This window comes from Pantherophis guttatus, chromosome 2 (genome assembly GCF_059756535.1).
Source record: "Pantherophis guttatus breed Tessera chromosome 2, ASM5975653v1, whole genome shotgun sequence".
Lineage (NCBI taxonomy): Eukaryota > Metazoa > Chordata > Lepidosauria > Squamata > Colubridae > Pantherophis > Pantherophis guttatus.
The window spans coordinates 254,954,519-254,970,500 of record NC_142064.1 but is presented as its reverse complement, the minus strand read 5'-3'; the positions used below and the strand labels follow the sequence as shown (position 1 = coordinate 254,970,500).

At 40.7% G+C, this 15,982-nt stretch overlaps 1 protein-coding gene and 1 long non-coding RNA gene across 2 annotated transcripts; one reads left to right on the top strand and one right to left on the bottom strand.

Moving 5' to 3' along the window:
- The first annotated feature begins 94 nt into the window (after positions 1-94).
- LOC132711502 (uncharacterized) lies at positions 95-1,650 on the top strand. The gene is made up of 2 exons (XR_009622389.1): positions 95-153; positions 1,103-1,650. It is a non-coding gene; the product is annotated as an uncharacterized LOC132711502 (long non-coding RNA).
- A 666-nt stretch (positions 1,651-2,316) lies between these two features.
- On the bottom strand, positions 2,317-6,049 carry LOC117668057 (uncharacterized). Its single transcript, XM_034421746.3, has 2 exons — positions 5,472-6,049; positions 2,317-4,028 (listed from the first exon to the last, which is right to left on the bottom strand). Exons 1-2 carry the CDS (start codon positions 5,947-5,949, stop codon positions 3,529-3,531), a joined length of 978 nt encoding a protein of 325 aa, XP_034277637.1. The 5' UTR covers positions 5,950-6,049; the 3' UTR covers positions 2,317-3,528.
- Positions 6,050-15,982: the final 9,933 nt, after the last annotated feature.

Genomic DNA, 15,982 nt, shown 5'->3' with positions numbered 1-15,982 from the left:
CACGAGCGCTAAGCCAATGAAAACGGAGAAGAGCAATATAAGTGATGAGGGCGCTAAGATAGACTTCTGTAAAAGTAAAGCGAGCAGATTCCGTCCAATAAGAGAACCTTATATTTAAACCACCGACCGCTTCCATGATTCTGATCCAAAACGGTGAATTAAGAGAAAAGAAAGTGGGGCTTCTTCTGTTAAACCAGTATTTCTCATCCTTGGCCACTTTAATTCGTGTGGACTTCAACTCCCAAAAACCCTGAGGCAGCTGGCAATGTGGGGAATTCTGGGAGTTGAAGTCCATAAGTCTTAAAGTTGCCAAGCTTGAGAAACAATGCTCTTTCTTTTTTTTTTAACTAAACAGAAATTAATCCGGGAATGCGAGGATTCCAAATATAGTTTGTCTGGCTGTAATCTATTTGCAATCTAAGTTAGGAAGAAGCTCAGCTGTAGGTGGAAGAGTTTTGCCAAGGGAGAAAATATCATTCCTGAAATGCATTTTATCACTTTTTTTTTTTAATTTGATTTATATGCGGCCCTTCTCCAGAGACTCAGGGCGGCTTACAATGCGCTAAGCAATAGCCTTCATTCTTTTGTATATTTATACAAAGTCAGCTTATTGCCCCCACAAACTGGGTCCTCAATTTACCTACCTTAGAAAGGATGGAAGGCTGAGTCAACCTTGAGCCTTGGCGAGATTCGAACCTGCAGTAATTGCAGGCATCTGGTCTTAATAACCAGCTTAATAACAGGGTGCCTTAGACCACTGTACTACCAAGGCTCTTTGACCTTCTTTGTAATTCTTCTTTGACCTTGTGTTGTAATTTTGCCTCCTATCACCTGGCATGCATTGGTCCAGCGGGCATATTGTTGCATTGCAAGAAACAGCACGTGACGCAATATTACAGTTCTGTGGCTAAGAATCTGAGTTATTCATCCATTATGGCATTTAACATTTGTTCAGTTTTGTTCAGTATCATTTGATGAAAGCAATGTAAAGTTTGATAAAACGGATTCATTATAATTGTTGTAACTAAGATCATCTTTGGCATTTGGGGAGGTCAAACAACTCATATAATCTAGAATGCCTCTTTTTTCACTTTAAATACAGCCAGGTGTCTGTAATATGAAGAACTGCAGAAAAAACAATTACTACCAACCTGCCTTCCATTGAGGACCTGTATACTGCACGAGTCAAAAAGAGGGCTGTGAAAAAATTTACAGACCCCTCGCCCTGGACATAAATTGTTTCAACTCCTACCCTCAAAACAATGCCAAAGAGCACTGCACACCTGAACAACTAGACACAAGAACAGTTTTTTCCTGAACGCCATCACTCTGCTAAACAAATAATTCCCTCAACACTGTCAAACTAGTTACTAAGTCTGCACTACTATTAATCTTCTCATCGTTCCTATCACCCATCTCCTCCCACTTACGACTGCATGACTGTAACTTTGTTTGTATCCTTACTATTTATATTGATTGTTCCTAGTATTTGATTGCTTATTTGTACCCTATGACTACCATTAAGTGTTGTAACTTGTGATTCTTGATGAATGTATCTTGTCTTTATGTACACTGAGAGCATATGCACCAAAGACAAATTCCTTGTGTGTCCAATCACACTTGGCCAATAAAGAATTCTATTCTATTCTATATACCTTCCTCCTGTCCTTCAGCTAGAAGAAAAGTATGCCAGCCAAATTTAATATATTTTTTCTTTCTTAAATGATTTGTGTCATCTAGTATTGCATGGACGATCAAGCACTTTATGTAATAAACTGAATGAACAACCTGAATTATCTTTATTTCCAAACCATGCCCCACTGCAGTCACCTTTCCTGGAAGTGCTAGTGTTGCTATTCATTCAGAGAAGGACAAATAATGTTTTTCAAACTTGGCAGCTTTAAGGCCAGAGAATTCTTCGAGCTGAGGGCTACACATTTTAAAGTTGCCAAGTTTGAAAGACACCAAGTTAAAGCTATTGATGGAGAACCTCTTTTTCTCTTCCTTTCTAGCAGGTACTGTTTTGTCTGCTGAGGGGGGGAAATAATCTTTTATGGGTGTTGGGACTTAGTGAAAGGAACCTGGAATAGCACTTTAGTCATGTATCAAATTACTACTTATATCATAATTTTTCCAAATGTGGGACTGTTCCTCTCTTGAAGGAATGTTAAAGTTGCATGTAAAGATACTTGGGTCGATAGGTTACAGGCGTGGCAGAGGGATATATATGTTCATGAAGCAAGAGAGAACTTGTCACTGAAAATCTGTTATTTTTCAAAGCCTCAGTATTTCCATCAAGTAGCTTTGACATCTTCAAAACCAATACATTTATTGTTGTACAAACAGGCTTCAACAAATACACGAAGACCGCTTTTCAGTGTCCAGAGGAATGCAAATAAACAAGTAAACGCAAGCATTCAGTCACATTTGGGTTATCAAAAGTACACACTATAATATTTTTTATTAGAATGGGCTTCCCCATCTGGAAGTCCAGAAGTGTTGGACTTGCGTTTCTAAAAGTGCTCATTCAGAAAGGAGAAGGCTGGGGAAAGTGAATTAGAACATGGATGGCTCTTTGGGTTATGACTACAAAAACACTCTGCACTCATTCTACGTTTCTTGCCTGAAAAGAAGTCTTTTCTTGGAAGAAAAAAAGGCATAAGTGGCTAGAAAACACAAGAGCTTTCCAAATTGAGGACTGCAGCATCTACCTTCTTGACAAAGAGGCAGGACACTTGTATAATAAAACTCTCATCTTAGAAGCATCTGCTAGAAAAATACATTCTGAACTGCAATAGGACCTGGATAACCTATCTGGAAGTTGTATTTCAACATGGCAAGAAAGCAAAAAGGTGGGAAAAGCTGCACCAGCAGAATGCATACAAAATTAGTACGTCATTTCAGTGTTTAATTCCATGTTGGCACCCTATAAGGAACTGGTAAATAGAATGAACACAGTCCTTGAGTTATGTCCAATCAGAGCCGTGGTGGCACAGTTAGAATGCAGTATTGAAGGTTAATTCTGCCGACTGACAGCAGTTTGATCCTGACGGGACTCAAGGTTGACTCAGCCTTCCATCCTTCCAGGTTTGATAAAATGTGGACCCAGATTGTTGGGGGCAATATGCTGACTCTGTAAACTGCTTAGAGAGGACTGTAAATCACTGTGAGGCGGTATATAAGTCTAAGTGCTACTGCTATTGCTATAATGGAACCTGCCCAGTGGTTTACTATGGGCCAATTTTGCTGAAAATCAGAAGTAAATGCCGGTTTCTGGTAAAATTGCTATAAAACATGTTCATGTGATCGCAGGATGTTGCAAATGGCCATAAATGTGGGTGGACTGCTGAGCGCTTAAAATGGAATCATTTGACTGAGGGGAGGGGCAGCCATCAGAACTTCGAATCTGGGTCGTAACTAGCTGTTGGGGGGATTGGTCATGACTTTGGCTGTTAAGCAACTGATCATAAATCGAGGACTACCAGTACACAGACATGTTAATGAAACATGGAGGAGGCCATGGAAACATTAATAATCTTGCAACATGCTCTTTCCTACTCTGCTTTTCAGAGTCTTCACTGCTTTCTTTATTTCCAGAACTAAATCCTGGATTTTCTGATTTTCAAGGAACGCTTCCCCACCCTTCTCATCCATCACTTGTGCAATGTCCCCTAAGATGTCCACCAGCAGCTCAGGGAAACAAGCATGGCGAGATATGACTGCGGCTACATGAACCTTGCCTGCCAGTACGTCCAGCAGCGCAAGGCATTTTCTGATCCAGGATTGCTTTATTAGAACATCCCCTTGGAAAGCAAGCAGCTCATCGGATTGAACTTGTGTCTGGATGATCTTCTGATTCATGGCATTTATCCCATCTTGTAATTCCTGTTCCTTTTGGGAGAAGTGTATGAACTTATCGTGGTAACCAGCCACTTCTGCTGTATATTCTTCTACTGCTCGTTGAGCTTCTGCGACTAGATTTTCAGCTGACTCCAGGGCTATTTGATAACCAATTAACACACTAGCACCTAGAAGCAAAGATAAATTAGTGATATAGCTATTAACTCCCAATTGTTTTCCAACAGCAAGAACAACAATAAAAATATCCCTCCAAATTCAGCTACTGAACTAAAGTTTAGAGGGAGTTTTGTCTGAAAGGACTGCAGGCATGGTGTCAGTACTAAAACTGGTTAGAATAAATCACCAATGATCACATTAATAATCAATTGATTGTTAGGGACTCTGTTTTATAGTGTGCTTTAGCGATTGTGTTGTGTCCAAGTCTATATAGGTGGCCATGCTACTAGAGGAATTAAAAGGGTTTTTTTAAAAAATTGTTTTGAATTTGCTGAAATAATTGTATTCCGAATCAAATAAATAATTGTATTCTGAATCAAATAATCTGAATCAAAGTTTCACTCAGAAATTTTCAGTAGTTCAGAGAACCGTAGTAAAAATTCTGACTGGCCCCACCCCCATCTATTCTCTGCCTCCCAAGTCCCAGCTGATTGGGCGGAAATGGGGATTTTGTAGTAACCTTCCCCTGGAGTGGGGTAGGAATGGAGATTTTACAGTACCCTTTCCCTTCCACACCCACCAAGCCACGCCTACCAAGCCATACCACGCCCACCAAGCCACACCCACAGAACCGGTAGTAAAAAAATTTGAAACCCACCACTGATTTCCCCCCATCTGCTCTAATTGGATCATCTATATATAACATAATTATTAGGCTTTTATCCAACCTTTATTGTATTACTTTATAAATAACCAAACATACACAATACATCTTCTTCCTTCTATTTTCCCCACAACAACAATCCTGAGAGGGAGTAACTGACTTAGAAATACTCAGCTGACTTTCACACCTAAAGTGGGACTAGAACTCACAGTCTCCTGGTTTCTAGGCCAGCACCTTCACCACTATACCAAAGCCTGTTATTATATAATATATATATGTATTATATATTATTATTTTTTATATCAATCTTTAATCATCTGTGCAAATTTTTGTATTGGATTTGTTAAGGTTGCCCAACTCCAAGAAGACTGGGTGTTGTTTAAGTCCAGTACATAGATTAAAAAAACATTCTAAAACAACACATCATTGCCCAGAGTAAAACAACACTCCCTGATACATGAAAATTAATCAGGGACTCTGTAACACTCTAACCCCAGGCTTGGGAACAAAACCAGGTCTTAATAAAATTCCAGAAACTATGATCTCCGGGGCACAGGCTGCCAGTCAATCAACATTTAATTGATGGGATATAGTAATGAATGATTTACAATATTTTTTATCATCTAACTAATGTTGCCTTCAACTAACAGTAATGAAGACAGGCTTTAAATTACCTCAATTTTACTTGAGGGATAACAGATGTGCCATAAATCTCTACAGAGAAAGAGGTACATCTTGAAGGAATCCCTTCCGATTCAAAATCTATTGGTTTGGGGATTAACTGACCTACCTATGAATGTCCCAAGTCCTGGAAGGATCATCAAGTGCATACCAATATCTCGTCCTGCACGGTTTTTCTCCATTTCCTCATGGGCTAATTTGAGCCTCTCCTTTGTGTTTTTCAGGTGCAGCTCAGCAGTTTGCAACATTTCCACTGATTTCTTCTCTGCTTCTTGAAGAGCAAAGATCTGAGCTTTCAAATCCACCAACTTCTTCTGCTTCTCCTTCAGATCATCTTGCATGAGTTTCTTCACTGTTATCAGGGCCTCAGATTGAGAATCAACCAGCAGCAATTGAGATGCTACTTTCTCTTCAGCCTCTGAAAAATAGCTAAGGGCCGTGTCAACACAGTTACGGATTTTAACACAGGTATCTTCATCTGGCCGTAGAAGGAGTAGAAGCTCAGCAAGGAGCACAAGTTGTTGCATTGCTGCCTCCAACTGTTCCATGGTGGACTCGTTACAACTCTCATTTTGCAAAGGAGCCATGAGAAGTGGCGATGGATTCTGAGCTAGGAGGCAAAATACAACAACAGAGATTGGTTAAAATTAAGAACATTTGTTTATTTGTATTCAAAATGTATTCGTTTGAACTTTGGAAGGGTTGTAGTGCAGTGAGTAGCAGCATCTAGAAGTCCCTCATTGAGTTCTGAGTACTGTTGCGTTCTCACCAGAGCAGTAATTCTCAACCTTGGAAACTTTCGAATTCATAGACTTCAATACTTAGAACTCTTGACGTACATGTAGTCCTTGACTTACAATTATTCATTTAGTGACTGTTCGAAGTTCCAGAGGCACTGGAAAAAGTGACTTCTGACTGTTTTTCACACTTATGACCACTGCAGCATCCCTTTGGTCACATCAGTGGTGGGTTCCTCCCGGTTCGGCCTGGTTCCGCCGAGCCCATAGCGGTGATGATATGACATCACCGAACCAGTTCTGCCCCCCCCTGTACCCGCCCCCCCCAGCCCTCACCCCCCACATTATTCTTACCTTTTATTTGGCCCCACTCCCAATCTATTGCTGCCTCCTGAGTCCCAGCTGATGGGCTAGAAGGAAAAAAACTGTTTAAACTCTTGCCGCGGGGCTTCAAAGGGCCGCCCTACAGCTGATCAGTGATAAAAGGCAGTTTGGTGGTAGACCGGTGCCTCCAAAAACAAATGAATAGACCAGTGCCTGCAAAAATAAATGGGTAGACCAGTGCCTGCAAAAATACACGATAGACCGGTGCCTGCAAAAATACATGAGTAGACCGGTGCCTGCAAAAATAAATGGGTAGACCGGTACAGCTCTGCAAGTAGTTAAAAGCCTGGTAGACTAGTATCTCTTCTAAATCCTAAAGAATTGTCACATGACCATCAAACCACACCCACAAAATAAGCCACGCCCACAGAACCGGTAGTAAAAAAGTCAATGGGGAAGCCAGATTCGCTTAACAACCGTGTTAATAACTTAACAACTGCAGTGATTCACATAACAGCTGCAGCAAGAAAAGCCATAAAATGAGGCAAAACTCACTTAACAACTGTCTCACTTAGCAACAGGCATTTTGAACTCAGTTGAAGTCAGTTGTGCCTTCAGAAGTTGTGGGAACTTCATTACTGGAAGCTTTCAAGAAAAGACTGGGCTGCCATCTGTCAGAAATGGTATAGGATCTCCTGCTTGGGTGGGGCGGGGAGATGGACTAAATGACCTTCAAATTCCCTTCCAACTCTGTTTATTATTTATTATTTATTTATTAATTAAATTTCTATACCGCCCTTCTCCAAATAGGACTCAAGGCGGTGCACAGCCTAAGTAAAAACAGAGCATACAAAATTTAAAAAACAGTATTAAAATAATGAAATATTTTGGCCGTAAATTAAAACAACCCAATTTAAAATCAATTTAAAATTTAGCTCAAGCCAGCCCAGTTCAATCTGTAAATCGGGGATGTAAATGTTTTTTCATTTACCGGATTTAAACAGACCGCTCTTCCCCATTTGGTCTCCTAAAATAAGATTTCCTGCACTTCTGTCATAGTCCAGCCATTCATTCACACCAGAACAAGACACAAGACAATTTTTTCCCAAATGCCATCACTCTGCTAAAAACTAATTCCCACAACACTGTCAAATTAACTACTAAGACTGTATTATTATTATTATTATTATTATTATTATTATTATTATTATTATTATTATTATTCTCATTCTTACTAGTACCTGTCTCTTCCCACTTATGACTATAACCATGTTGCTTGTATCTTTACAACTTATATTGTTTTTATTGTTTCCTAGTGTAGGAAGTTAGCACCCACCCCTTTCCTAGAAGAATGAAATATTTTGGGAAATATTAAAAAGGCAGAATATTGTGTTTCCCTGGATGAGAAATGAAGAAGCATGTTTTAAAGGCAAAGCAGCTCCCACCTTCCTGCCCCCCACCCTTTGTTAATGGGACAGAGACAGAAACCCAATCCTTTGTCAAAGGACATCTGCAACACAATGGGGCCCATCTAGCAACAGAAACTCACCACATGGCACCTGGGAAGATTACATCAACCAGCAAGGCTAGCTAAGACCCCCACCCCCTGGGAGTCTGACAACCAATCAGGATACTCTTTCTGGGCCCCAGGAAGTTCAAAGCCAGAGAGAGCATAAAACCCAGGGACTCGCTGTATTTCGCCCTTTTCTGTTCAGGAACTTAAGCCATGTGTTCCTGTCCACCATTAAACCATCTTTCCAAGTAGTCTCCATGTTTCCAGTGTCTTTTTCCCCACTTGGAGCTGAACCCAGAAGGATATATTTTCCTACACTAGTATGATTTGATTGCTTATTAGTATCCTATGACTATCACTAAGTGTTGTATCTTATGATTCTCAACGAATATATTTTATTTTTTCTTTATGTACACTGAGAGCATATGAACCAAAGATAAATTCCTTGTGTGTCCAATCACACTTGGCCAATAAAGAATTCTATCTATCTAAGTCAGTGTTTTTCAGCCTTAGGAACTTTCAGATGAGTGGACTTCAACTCCTATGCTGGCTGGAGATTTCTGGGAGTTGAAGTCCACAACTCTTCCCAAGGTGGAGAAACACTGTTCTAAGCTGAAAAGCCTAAACCATTGTAGTCCCTCTTCAATGCTCCGACTTCAGATAGATTCAGAGCCCTTTTCTGCAGTGTTTCCAGTTCTGTGTGGCTCTCTTTTCAAAGTGATGGCCAAGGTTATATGCACAAGAGTCCCAGTGATGTCTAAAAAGCTGGGGATGATAGAAGTTGAACTGCAGCACATGAGAAGACCTCACCAATCTGTCAACCCTAGAAGCCTTGTTTCTGTTCCTATTCTTTGACAGGAGGGGAATTCCCTCCGGGAGGATCTGGAAGGAAGTACTGGTTTCTGAACAAGAATTTCCCCTCAGGTCAGCGTTTTTAAGACGTGTCAGCCCTCCATCCCTGAGGCAGCCTTCGCATTCCTTTAACTTTAAGAGGTTTGTGGCAGAGGTTATCACCTAACAGATAAAAACTGTAATAACACTGATAAGGAACAACTTAAATCGGCTCTGGGAGGGCAAGAAAACAAATAGAAGAGAATATCTGAAGCTCAGGGTTCAATTGTGGAGGCCTTGGTGCTCTCTGAGCTTCGTGGTTTGCTTGCAGACCTTCAATCACCCCTCATACATTAGTGTGAGGGACATATACACACACACACACACACACACACACACACACACACATATATATACACACACACACACACATTACATATAGTGTACATATACATCAGGGGTGGGTTATAAATTTTTTTACTACTGGTTCTGTGGGTGTGGTTTATTTTGTGGGCGTGGCTTGATGGTCATGTGACAATTCTTTAGGATTTAGCAGAGGTACTGGTCTACCAGGCTTTTAACTGCTTGCAGAGCTGTACCGGTCTACTCATTTGTTTTTGGAGGCACCGGTCTACTCATTTGTTTTTGGAGGCACCGGTCTACCACCAAACTGCCTTTTACCACTGATCAGCTGTAGGGCGGCCCTTTGAAGACCCGTGGCAAGAGTTTAAACAGTTTTTTTCCTTATAGCCGATCAGCTGGGACTCAGGTGGCAGCAATAGATTGGGGGTGGGGCCAAATAAAAAGTAAGAATAACACGGGGCGGGGGGGCGGAACAGCCCAGCTCCCGAACAAAGAGAACCGGTTCAGTGACATCATATCGTCACCGCTACCCGCTCCGCAGAACCGGGCCGAACCGGGAGGAACCTACCACTGATATACATATAGTAGTAGTATATATATAGTAGTTTAAATATGAGCCAATAGTGTGCAGCGGCAGCCAAAAAAGCCAATGCAATCCTAAATTGCATTAACAGAGGGATTCAATCAAGATCACGTGAGGTACTAATACTACTCCATAAAGCCTTAGTAAGACCATACCTAGAATACTGCATCCAGTTTTGGTCACCACACTATAAAAAATGTTGAGACTCTAGAAAGAGTGCAGAGAAGAGCAACAAAGTTGATTAGAGGGCTGGAGGCTAACACATATAAAGAACAATTGCTGGAATTGGATATGTCTAGTCTAGTGAAGAGAAGGACTAGAGGTGACGTGATAGCAGTGTTCCAATATCTGAGGGGCTGCCACAGAGAGGAGGGGGTCAAGCTATTTTCCAAAGCACCTGAAGGCCAGACAAGGAATAATGGATGGAAACTGAACAAGGAGAGATTCAACCTGGAAATAGGGAGAAATTTTCTGACAGGGAAAACAATCAACCAATGGAACAGAAGTTGCCTTCAGAAGTTGTGGCAGCTTCATCACTGGAGGCTTTCAAAAAGAGATTGGACTGCCATTTGTCAGAAATGGTGTAGGGTCTCCTGCTTGGGTGGGGGGTTGGACTAGATGACCTACAAGGTCCCTTCCAACTCTGTTATTCTTCTTATTCTATTATCGTAGCTTAACCAAGCTCAGAGAGCACCAAGGGCTCCAGAAAAAGGTTTTTATTTCAGTGTGAAGGTGAGATACTTTCTCCCCTTGTACAGGTAGTCCTGTAGAACATTTAGTGACGGTTCAACGTTACAGCATCACTGAAAAAGTGATTTATGATCACTTTTTACACTGATGTCCGTGGCAGCATCCCCATGGTCACATCATCAAAACTCAGACTGTTGGAAACTGTCTCACATTTATGATTGTTGCAATGTCCCAGGATTAGGTGATCACTTTTTGTGACCTTCTGACAAGCAAAGTCAAAAGAGTCTTGGTGGCGCAGCAGATTAAAGTGCTGTTAAGTAATACCAGCTGCCTGCAATTACTGCAAGTTCGAATCTCACCAGGCTCAAGGTTGACTCAGCCTTCCATCCTTTCGAGGTAGGTAAAATGAGGACCTGGATTGTGGGGGCAATAAGCTGACTTTGTATAAAATAGAACACCGCTTAGGGAGGGCCGAAAGCCCTACTAAGCAGGTATATACAAAAGTATGAAGGCTATTGCTTAACGCATTGTAAGCCGCCCTGAGTCTCCGGAGAAGGGCGGCATATAAATCGAACCAATAAATAAATAAATAAATAAATAAATAAATAAATAAATAAATAAATAAATAAATAAATGGTTAAACCTGATTCACTTAACAACCAGGTTACTAAACAACTGCAATGATTCACTTAACAACTGTAGCAAGAAAGGTCATAAAATGGGGCAAAACTCACTTAACAAACGTCTTGCTTAGCAACATAAATTTTGGGCTCAACTGTGGTTGAGATTATAGATTATAATCTCATTTATAATGAGATTATACATTTATAATATAAACTGTAGATTATAGATTAAATTAGAGGATTCTAGGGCATCACCTAAGTCAATCTTAAAAGGTGAAGGCCGTGGGACATTTTAAAATAAATTCAATTTATGTAAATTTGGATTATATTCTTCGGACTCAGTGTCCACACAAATGAAAAACACAAGTCTTGCAAACATTTCTGCGCTTCTTAAAAGTAACAAGAAATATTGTGATTTTTAAACGTCAAAACCATTTTCCAGATTTGTGAAGATGAATCACGCCTTGCTCAGTCTCTTCAATACATCATACCCATTGTTGTGAATAAATAATAGCATGCTGCATACATAGAAGTGCAATAACTCCCTACGCACGGTCACTCAAGCACTCGTCACTTCTCGTCTGGACTATTGTAACGCTCTCTACATGGGGCTCCCCTTGGGGTACACCCGGAGGCTCCAACTGGTGCAGAATGCGGCTGCGCGGGGGATTATGGGAGCGACGGGGCGCTCCCATGTGACTCCTCTCCTGCGCGAGCTGCATTGGCTTCCGGTGGACTTCCGGGTGCGCTTCAAGGTGTTGGTGATCACCTTTAAAGCGCTCCATGGCTTAGGGCCAGGGTACTTACGGGACCGCCTTCTGCCACCAATAGCCTCCCACTGGCCGGTTCGCTCCCACAGAGAGGGCCTCCTCAGGTTGCCGTTGGCCAGACAATGCCGGCTGACGACCCCCAGGAGGAGAGCCTTCTCTGTGGTGGCACCTACCCTATGGAACAATCTACCCCCAGAGATACGAGTGATCTCCGACCTCCGGATTTTTCGTCGGGCCCTAAAAACTTATTTTTTTCAGTTAGCCGGTCTGTCTTGATTTTAGGGTTAGTTTTAAAATTTTAATATTGATTTTAATTGACAAGTTTTAAATTATGGGCCAAATTTATAAATTATTTTAACTTTATTTTTAACTGTGATGTGTGTATAGATGTTTTTATCTTGGCTGTTCACCGCCCTGAATCCGAAAGGAGAAGGGCGGTATAGAAATTTGAATAATAAATAAATAAATAAATAAATAAATAAATAAATAAATAAATAAATAAATAAATCCACTAATATAAAGTAGACAATTATGATTCTGCCAGAGAATATTTTTGCTTCTCTTCAATCTGTGGGAAACGGGGTGGTATTGCTTTTTTCAGAGGCAGATGCTGCATTTAGATAAGAGATACAATCAGGGGTGAAATCCAGCAGGTTCTGACAGTTCTGGAGAACCGGTAGCGGAAATTTTGAGTAGTTTGAAGAACCGGTAAATACCACCTCTGGCTGGCCCCAGAGTGGGGTGGCAATGGAGGTTTTGCAATATCCTTCCCCCAGGAATGGGGAGGGAATGGGGATTTTGCAGTATCCTTCCCCTGGAGTGGGGTGGGAATGGAGATTTTGCAGTATCCTTTCCCTGGAGTGGGGTGGGAATGGAGATTTTGCAGTATCCTTTCCCTGCCATGCCCACCAAGCCTCGCCCACAGAACCAGTAGTAAAAAAAATTTGGATTTCATCACTGGATACAATACATGATTTGACAGTATGACAATCTCAGGCATGACTGTTTTCATGATTTGGGAAAAGATTTATCAAGATAGTTGAACACGCGCCTCATAGCAAGTGCAAGATCTCGGATCCTGAATTAACAGTTGGTACTGCAGAAAAGAACCGTGAAGATTACCTGTGACTTGCAAGCATTTGACGACATTCAAACTGGCAGAACATATCGATTTGGTCTTCCATTATGCACAGCAGAAAGAATGATTAAACACTAGGAAGGGACTTGTGCTAAAATCAGAATGACCAGAGTACTTTTTAGTTGTGTTTCACACATTCTCTATAGCCTAATATGCATTTTCCAAATTAAAAAAAAACCACCAAACATTTACAACATCTTTTTAATATATTTTTCAAACGGTGAACGTATTCTCTATCTCCATCCACTTGGTACTTCTATTTTCCCATCTGTCACAATTTTCAATTCCCTTGTCATTCATGCCATATAGAGATTTGAGGCACGTTTAGTCTGCCTTGAGAACTATGAAAATGGCATAGGGAAACTTTATATCAGGTCAGATTTCTTACTCATCAATTGGACGACCAGAACCCAAGGAAAAAGATTCACATCCCCTACTATTTAATCTCTCTCAAATTTTTTTTTTTAATCAGAAAAAACTTGCTATTAATGTTGCCAGGTGTCCACTATTTGAGCGGACAGTCCGTTTTTTTCACATTATGCTCACTATTTTTTTTCACAAAATAGTGGACATTTTTTTTATTCAAAAGCTTTATGATGAAATTAAAATGTAATTTAATATTTTACATATTATTATAATATATTTGTTGTTTTGAATTTTAAGTAAAGTTTTGAAGTGATTATTTTAATACGTATTAAAATGTTTGTAAGAAAATATATAATTTAATTGTAAAAAAATTTTTTCTTTTACTACTTAAACCCCCCACACCCCCTTGTCCGCTATTTTTTGGAAGCAGACCTGGCAAGCTATTTTCTGCACGAGAAGCTTGTACGGTGCCCTAGATATGATTCCTCTCCTGTTCATGTATATACTAAGTTGCTTCAACCAAAGTAACTTTAACCTAAGACTTATTCTTAGTATCAGAAGCAAAATGCAAATTGCCCATCTACCTCTTAGAGTTGTACTGTAAAACTTACCCAATTGAAAATCTTGAGTGCGTTCCCTCGTCTTGATTGCAATCTCACTATTGTTTCCAATACCACCTTTTTCCCCTCCTCGGAAATAATGATAAAAATCAGTGATTGATGAGACAACCAACCAATCAAATCTCCCACAACTTGGGTATTTCTGCTAATTCCTTGGATATGAAACTTTTCCATCCCACCTCCCACCAGCCTTACAAATACTTTAAATCTCAGCTTGGGAGGAACTAAAATGTATGTTCCTGGTGCGGCCAGGTTATTTTGAAAGATTTCGGAAGCTTGTGTGTGTGTGTGCACACGCCCTGGAGCATATATAGGCTTTTGCACTGAGACCTGAGCGTATTTTATCCTTATCTTTTTGCTTCAATAAAAGGTGAGTGACTGCTGGGCAAGGTGGGGTGATACAAATCTATGATGTGTTCTAAGACTTACACAAAAAGAAGAAAAAATTGGCAAAATGGGAGGTGATGGAAGAATGCACTAAGGTTATGGGAACCTAGGAATGAGGACCCCAAGATTCTAAAGGAAACCGAAGCAAAAAAGAACAAACAATTTTGAAATATTAAAAAAGAAAGAAAGAAAGAGAGCGGGAGGGAGGGAGGGAGGGGGAGGAAGAAAGAAAGAAAGAAAGAAAGAAAGACAAGAGAGAGAGAGAGAAAGGAAAGAAAGAAAGAAAGAAAGAAAGAAAGAAAGAAAGAAAGAAAGAAAGAAAGAAAGAAAGAAAGAAAGAAAGAGAAAAGAAGAAAAGAACAGGGTGGAATTGAAAAAGGGAGGGAGATGTAATGGCATTCTGATTATTTATTTATTTAGTTATTTTCCTAAGGAAACCACTTATTCCTCCATAAACAGCTCAAGCTATCTTAAAATTGAGTTCCATCACAATTAATATGATTTTTCATAGAGAAAATCAGTTTAGGAGGAGAGTATGTAACATTTCATGCGTTTATATTATACGGGGTGGGGAGGAGAAATGCTAAAAGCAATACAAAGCATCTAAAGTTAAAACTCTGGAGCCATGAAAAAGCTTTGGTCAGCCATTAACATGTAAGAAATTGTAAGCATTTTTGAAGCCTAAATTAAATATTTCTTTGACAATTAACAGCTTAGTTGGAAAGGAGTGATATGGTACATAGGTGGCCTCCTCCTCCTCCTCCTCCTTCTTCTTCTTCTCCTCCTCCTCCTCTTCCTTATATTGTAGACGACATGGATCTGCAAACTGGAAAATCTAATCCATACCACTACACTTTGCTCAGGAAAGCATTAGAGGAAAAAGCCTTAGCTTGCAGCTTGAATGGGCATTTTGGTAGCTAAAGGACCACTTCCAGGGGTGGGCTGCTGGGGGTTCGCAAGGGTTCAGGAGAACCTCTAGCTAAGATTCTGTTCAGTTCAGAAAACCCCCAAATCCCACTCCTGGCTGGCCCCACCCACCCCTCCCCTCCCCTCCCCTCCCAGGAATCCCCACGCAGCCCGTTTTGGATGGAGGTAAATGCAGGGCATGTGCAGAGGCTCAGGGAGGGTGAAAAATGGGCCTATCAGAAGTTCGGGAAGGCCTCCAGAGGGTCTCCGGAGCCTGGGGAGGCCATTTTCGCCCTCCCGGAGGCTCGAAGAAAACCTCCGGAGCCTGGGGAGGGCAAAAACACCCCTCCCCCAAAGTGGTGCAGGAGGCCGACTAGACCACGCCCACCATGGCTACGCCCACCCAGCAACTGGGCAGAGCACTCCTTGCTAAAATTTTTGAAGCCCACCCCTGGCCACTTCTCACTTTCCTCATAGCTATTTATTATGCTTCTCCTGTTACAGACACTTCTAGGAGGATTTTCTTCAATTCATGTAGAAACTGACAATATTTTAATCGTAATTTCCTTACACCTAAAACTTTTAACAGTCAAAATCAGCTCCATGAATTGATCCCAGAAATACATCAGAAATTAAAAGTACATTTTAATCATCAGAGTAATTTTACAGTCAGAAAATTATTTACATTGATTGTTATATTGTTTTCTTGTGATGTTTGCTTATATTGCATCAGAGGTGGGTTTCAGCAGGGTCTGACCAGTTCTGGAGA

What these genes read in the sequence shown, in the direction of transcription:
- LOC117668057 (XM_034421746.3), bottom strand. Translation starts at nt 5,949, where the DNA reads ATGGCTCCTTTGCAAAATGAGAGTTGTAACGAGTCCACCATGGAACAG. An exon ending in AGGACTTGGGACATTCATAG is followed by an intron (nt 4,029 to 5,471) that starts GTAGGTCAGTTA and finishes CTTTGCTTCTAG; the next exon opens with GTGCTAGTGTGTTAATTGGT.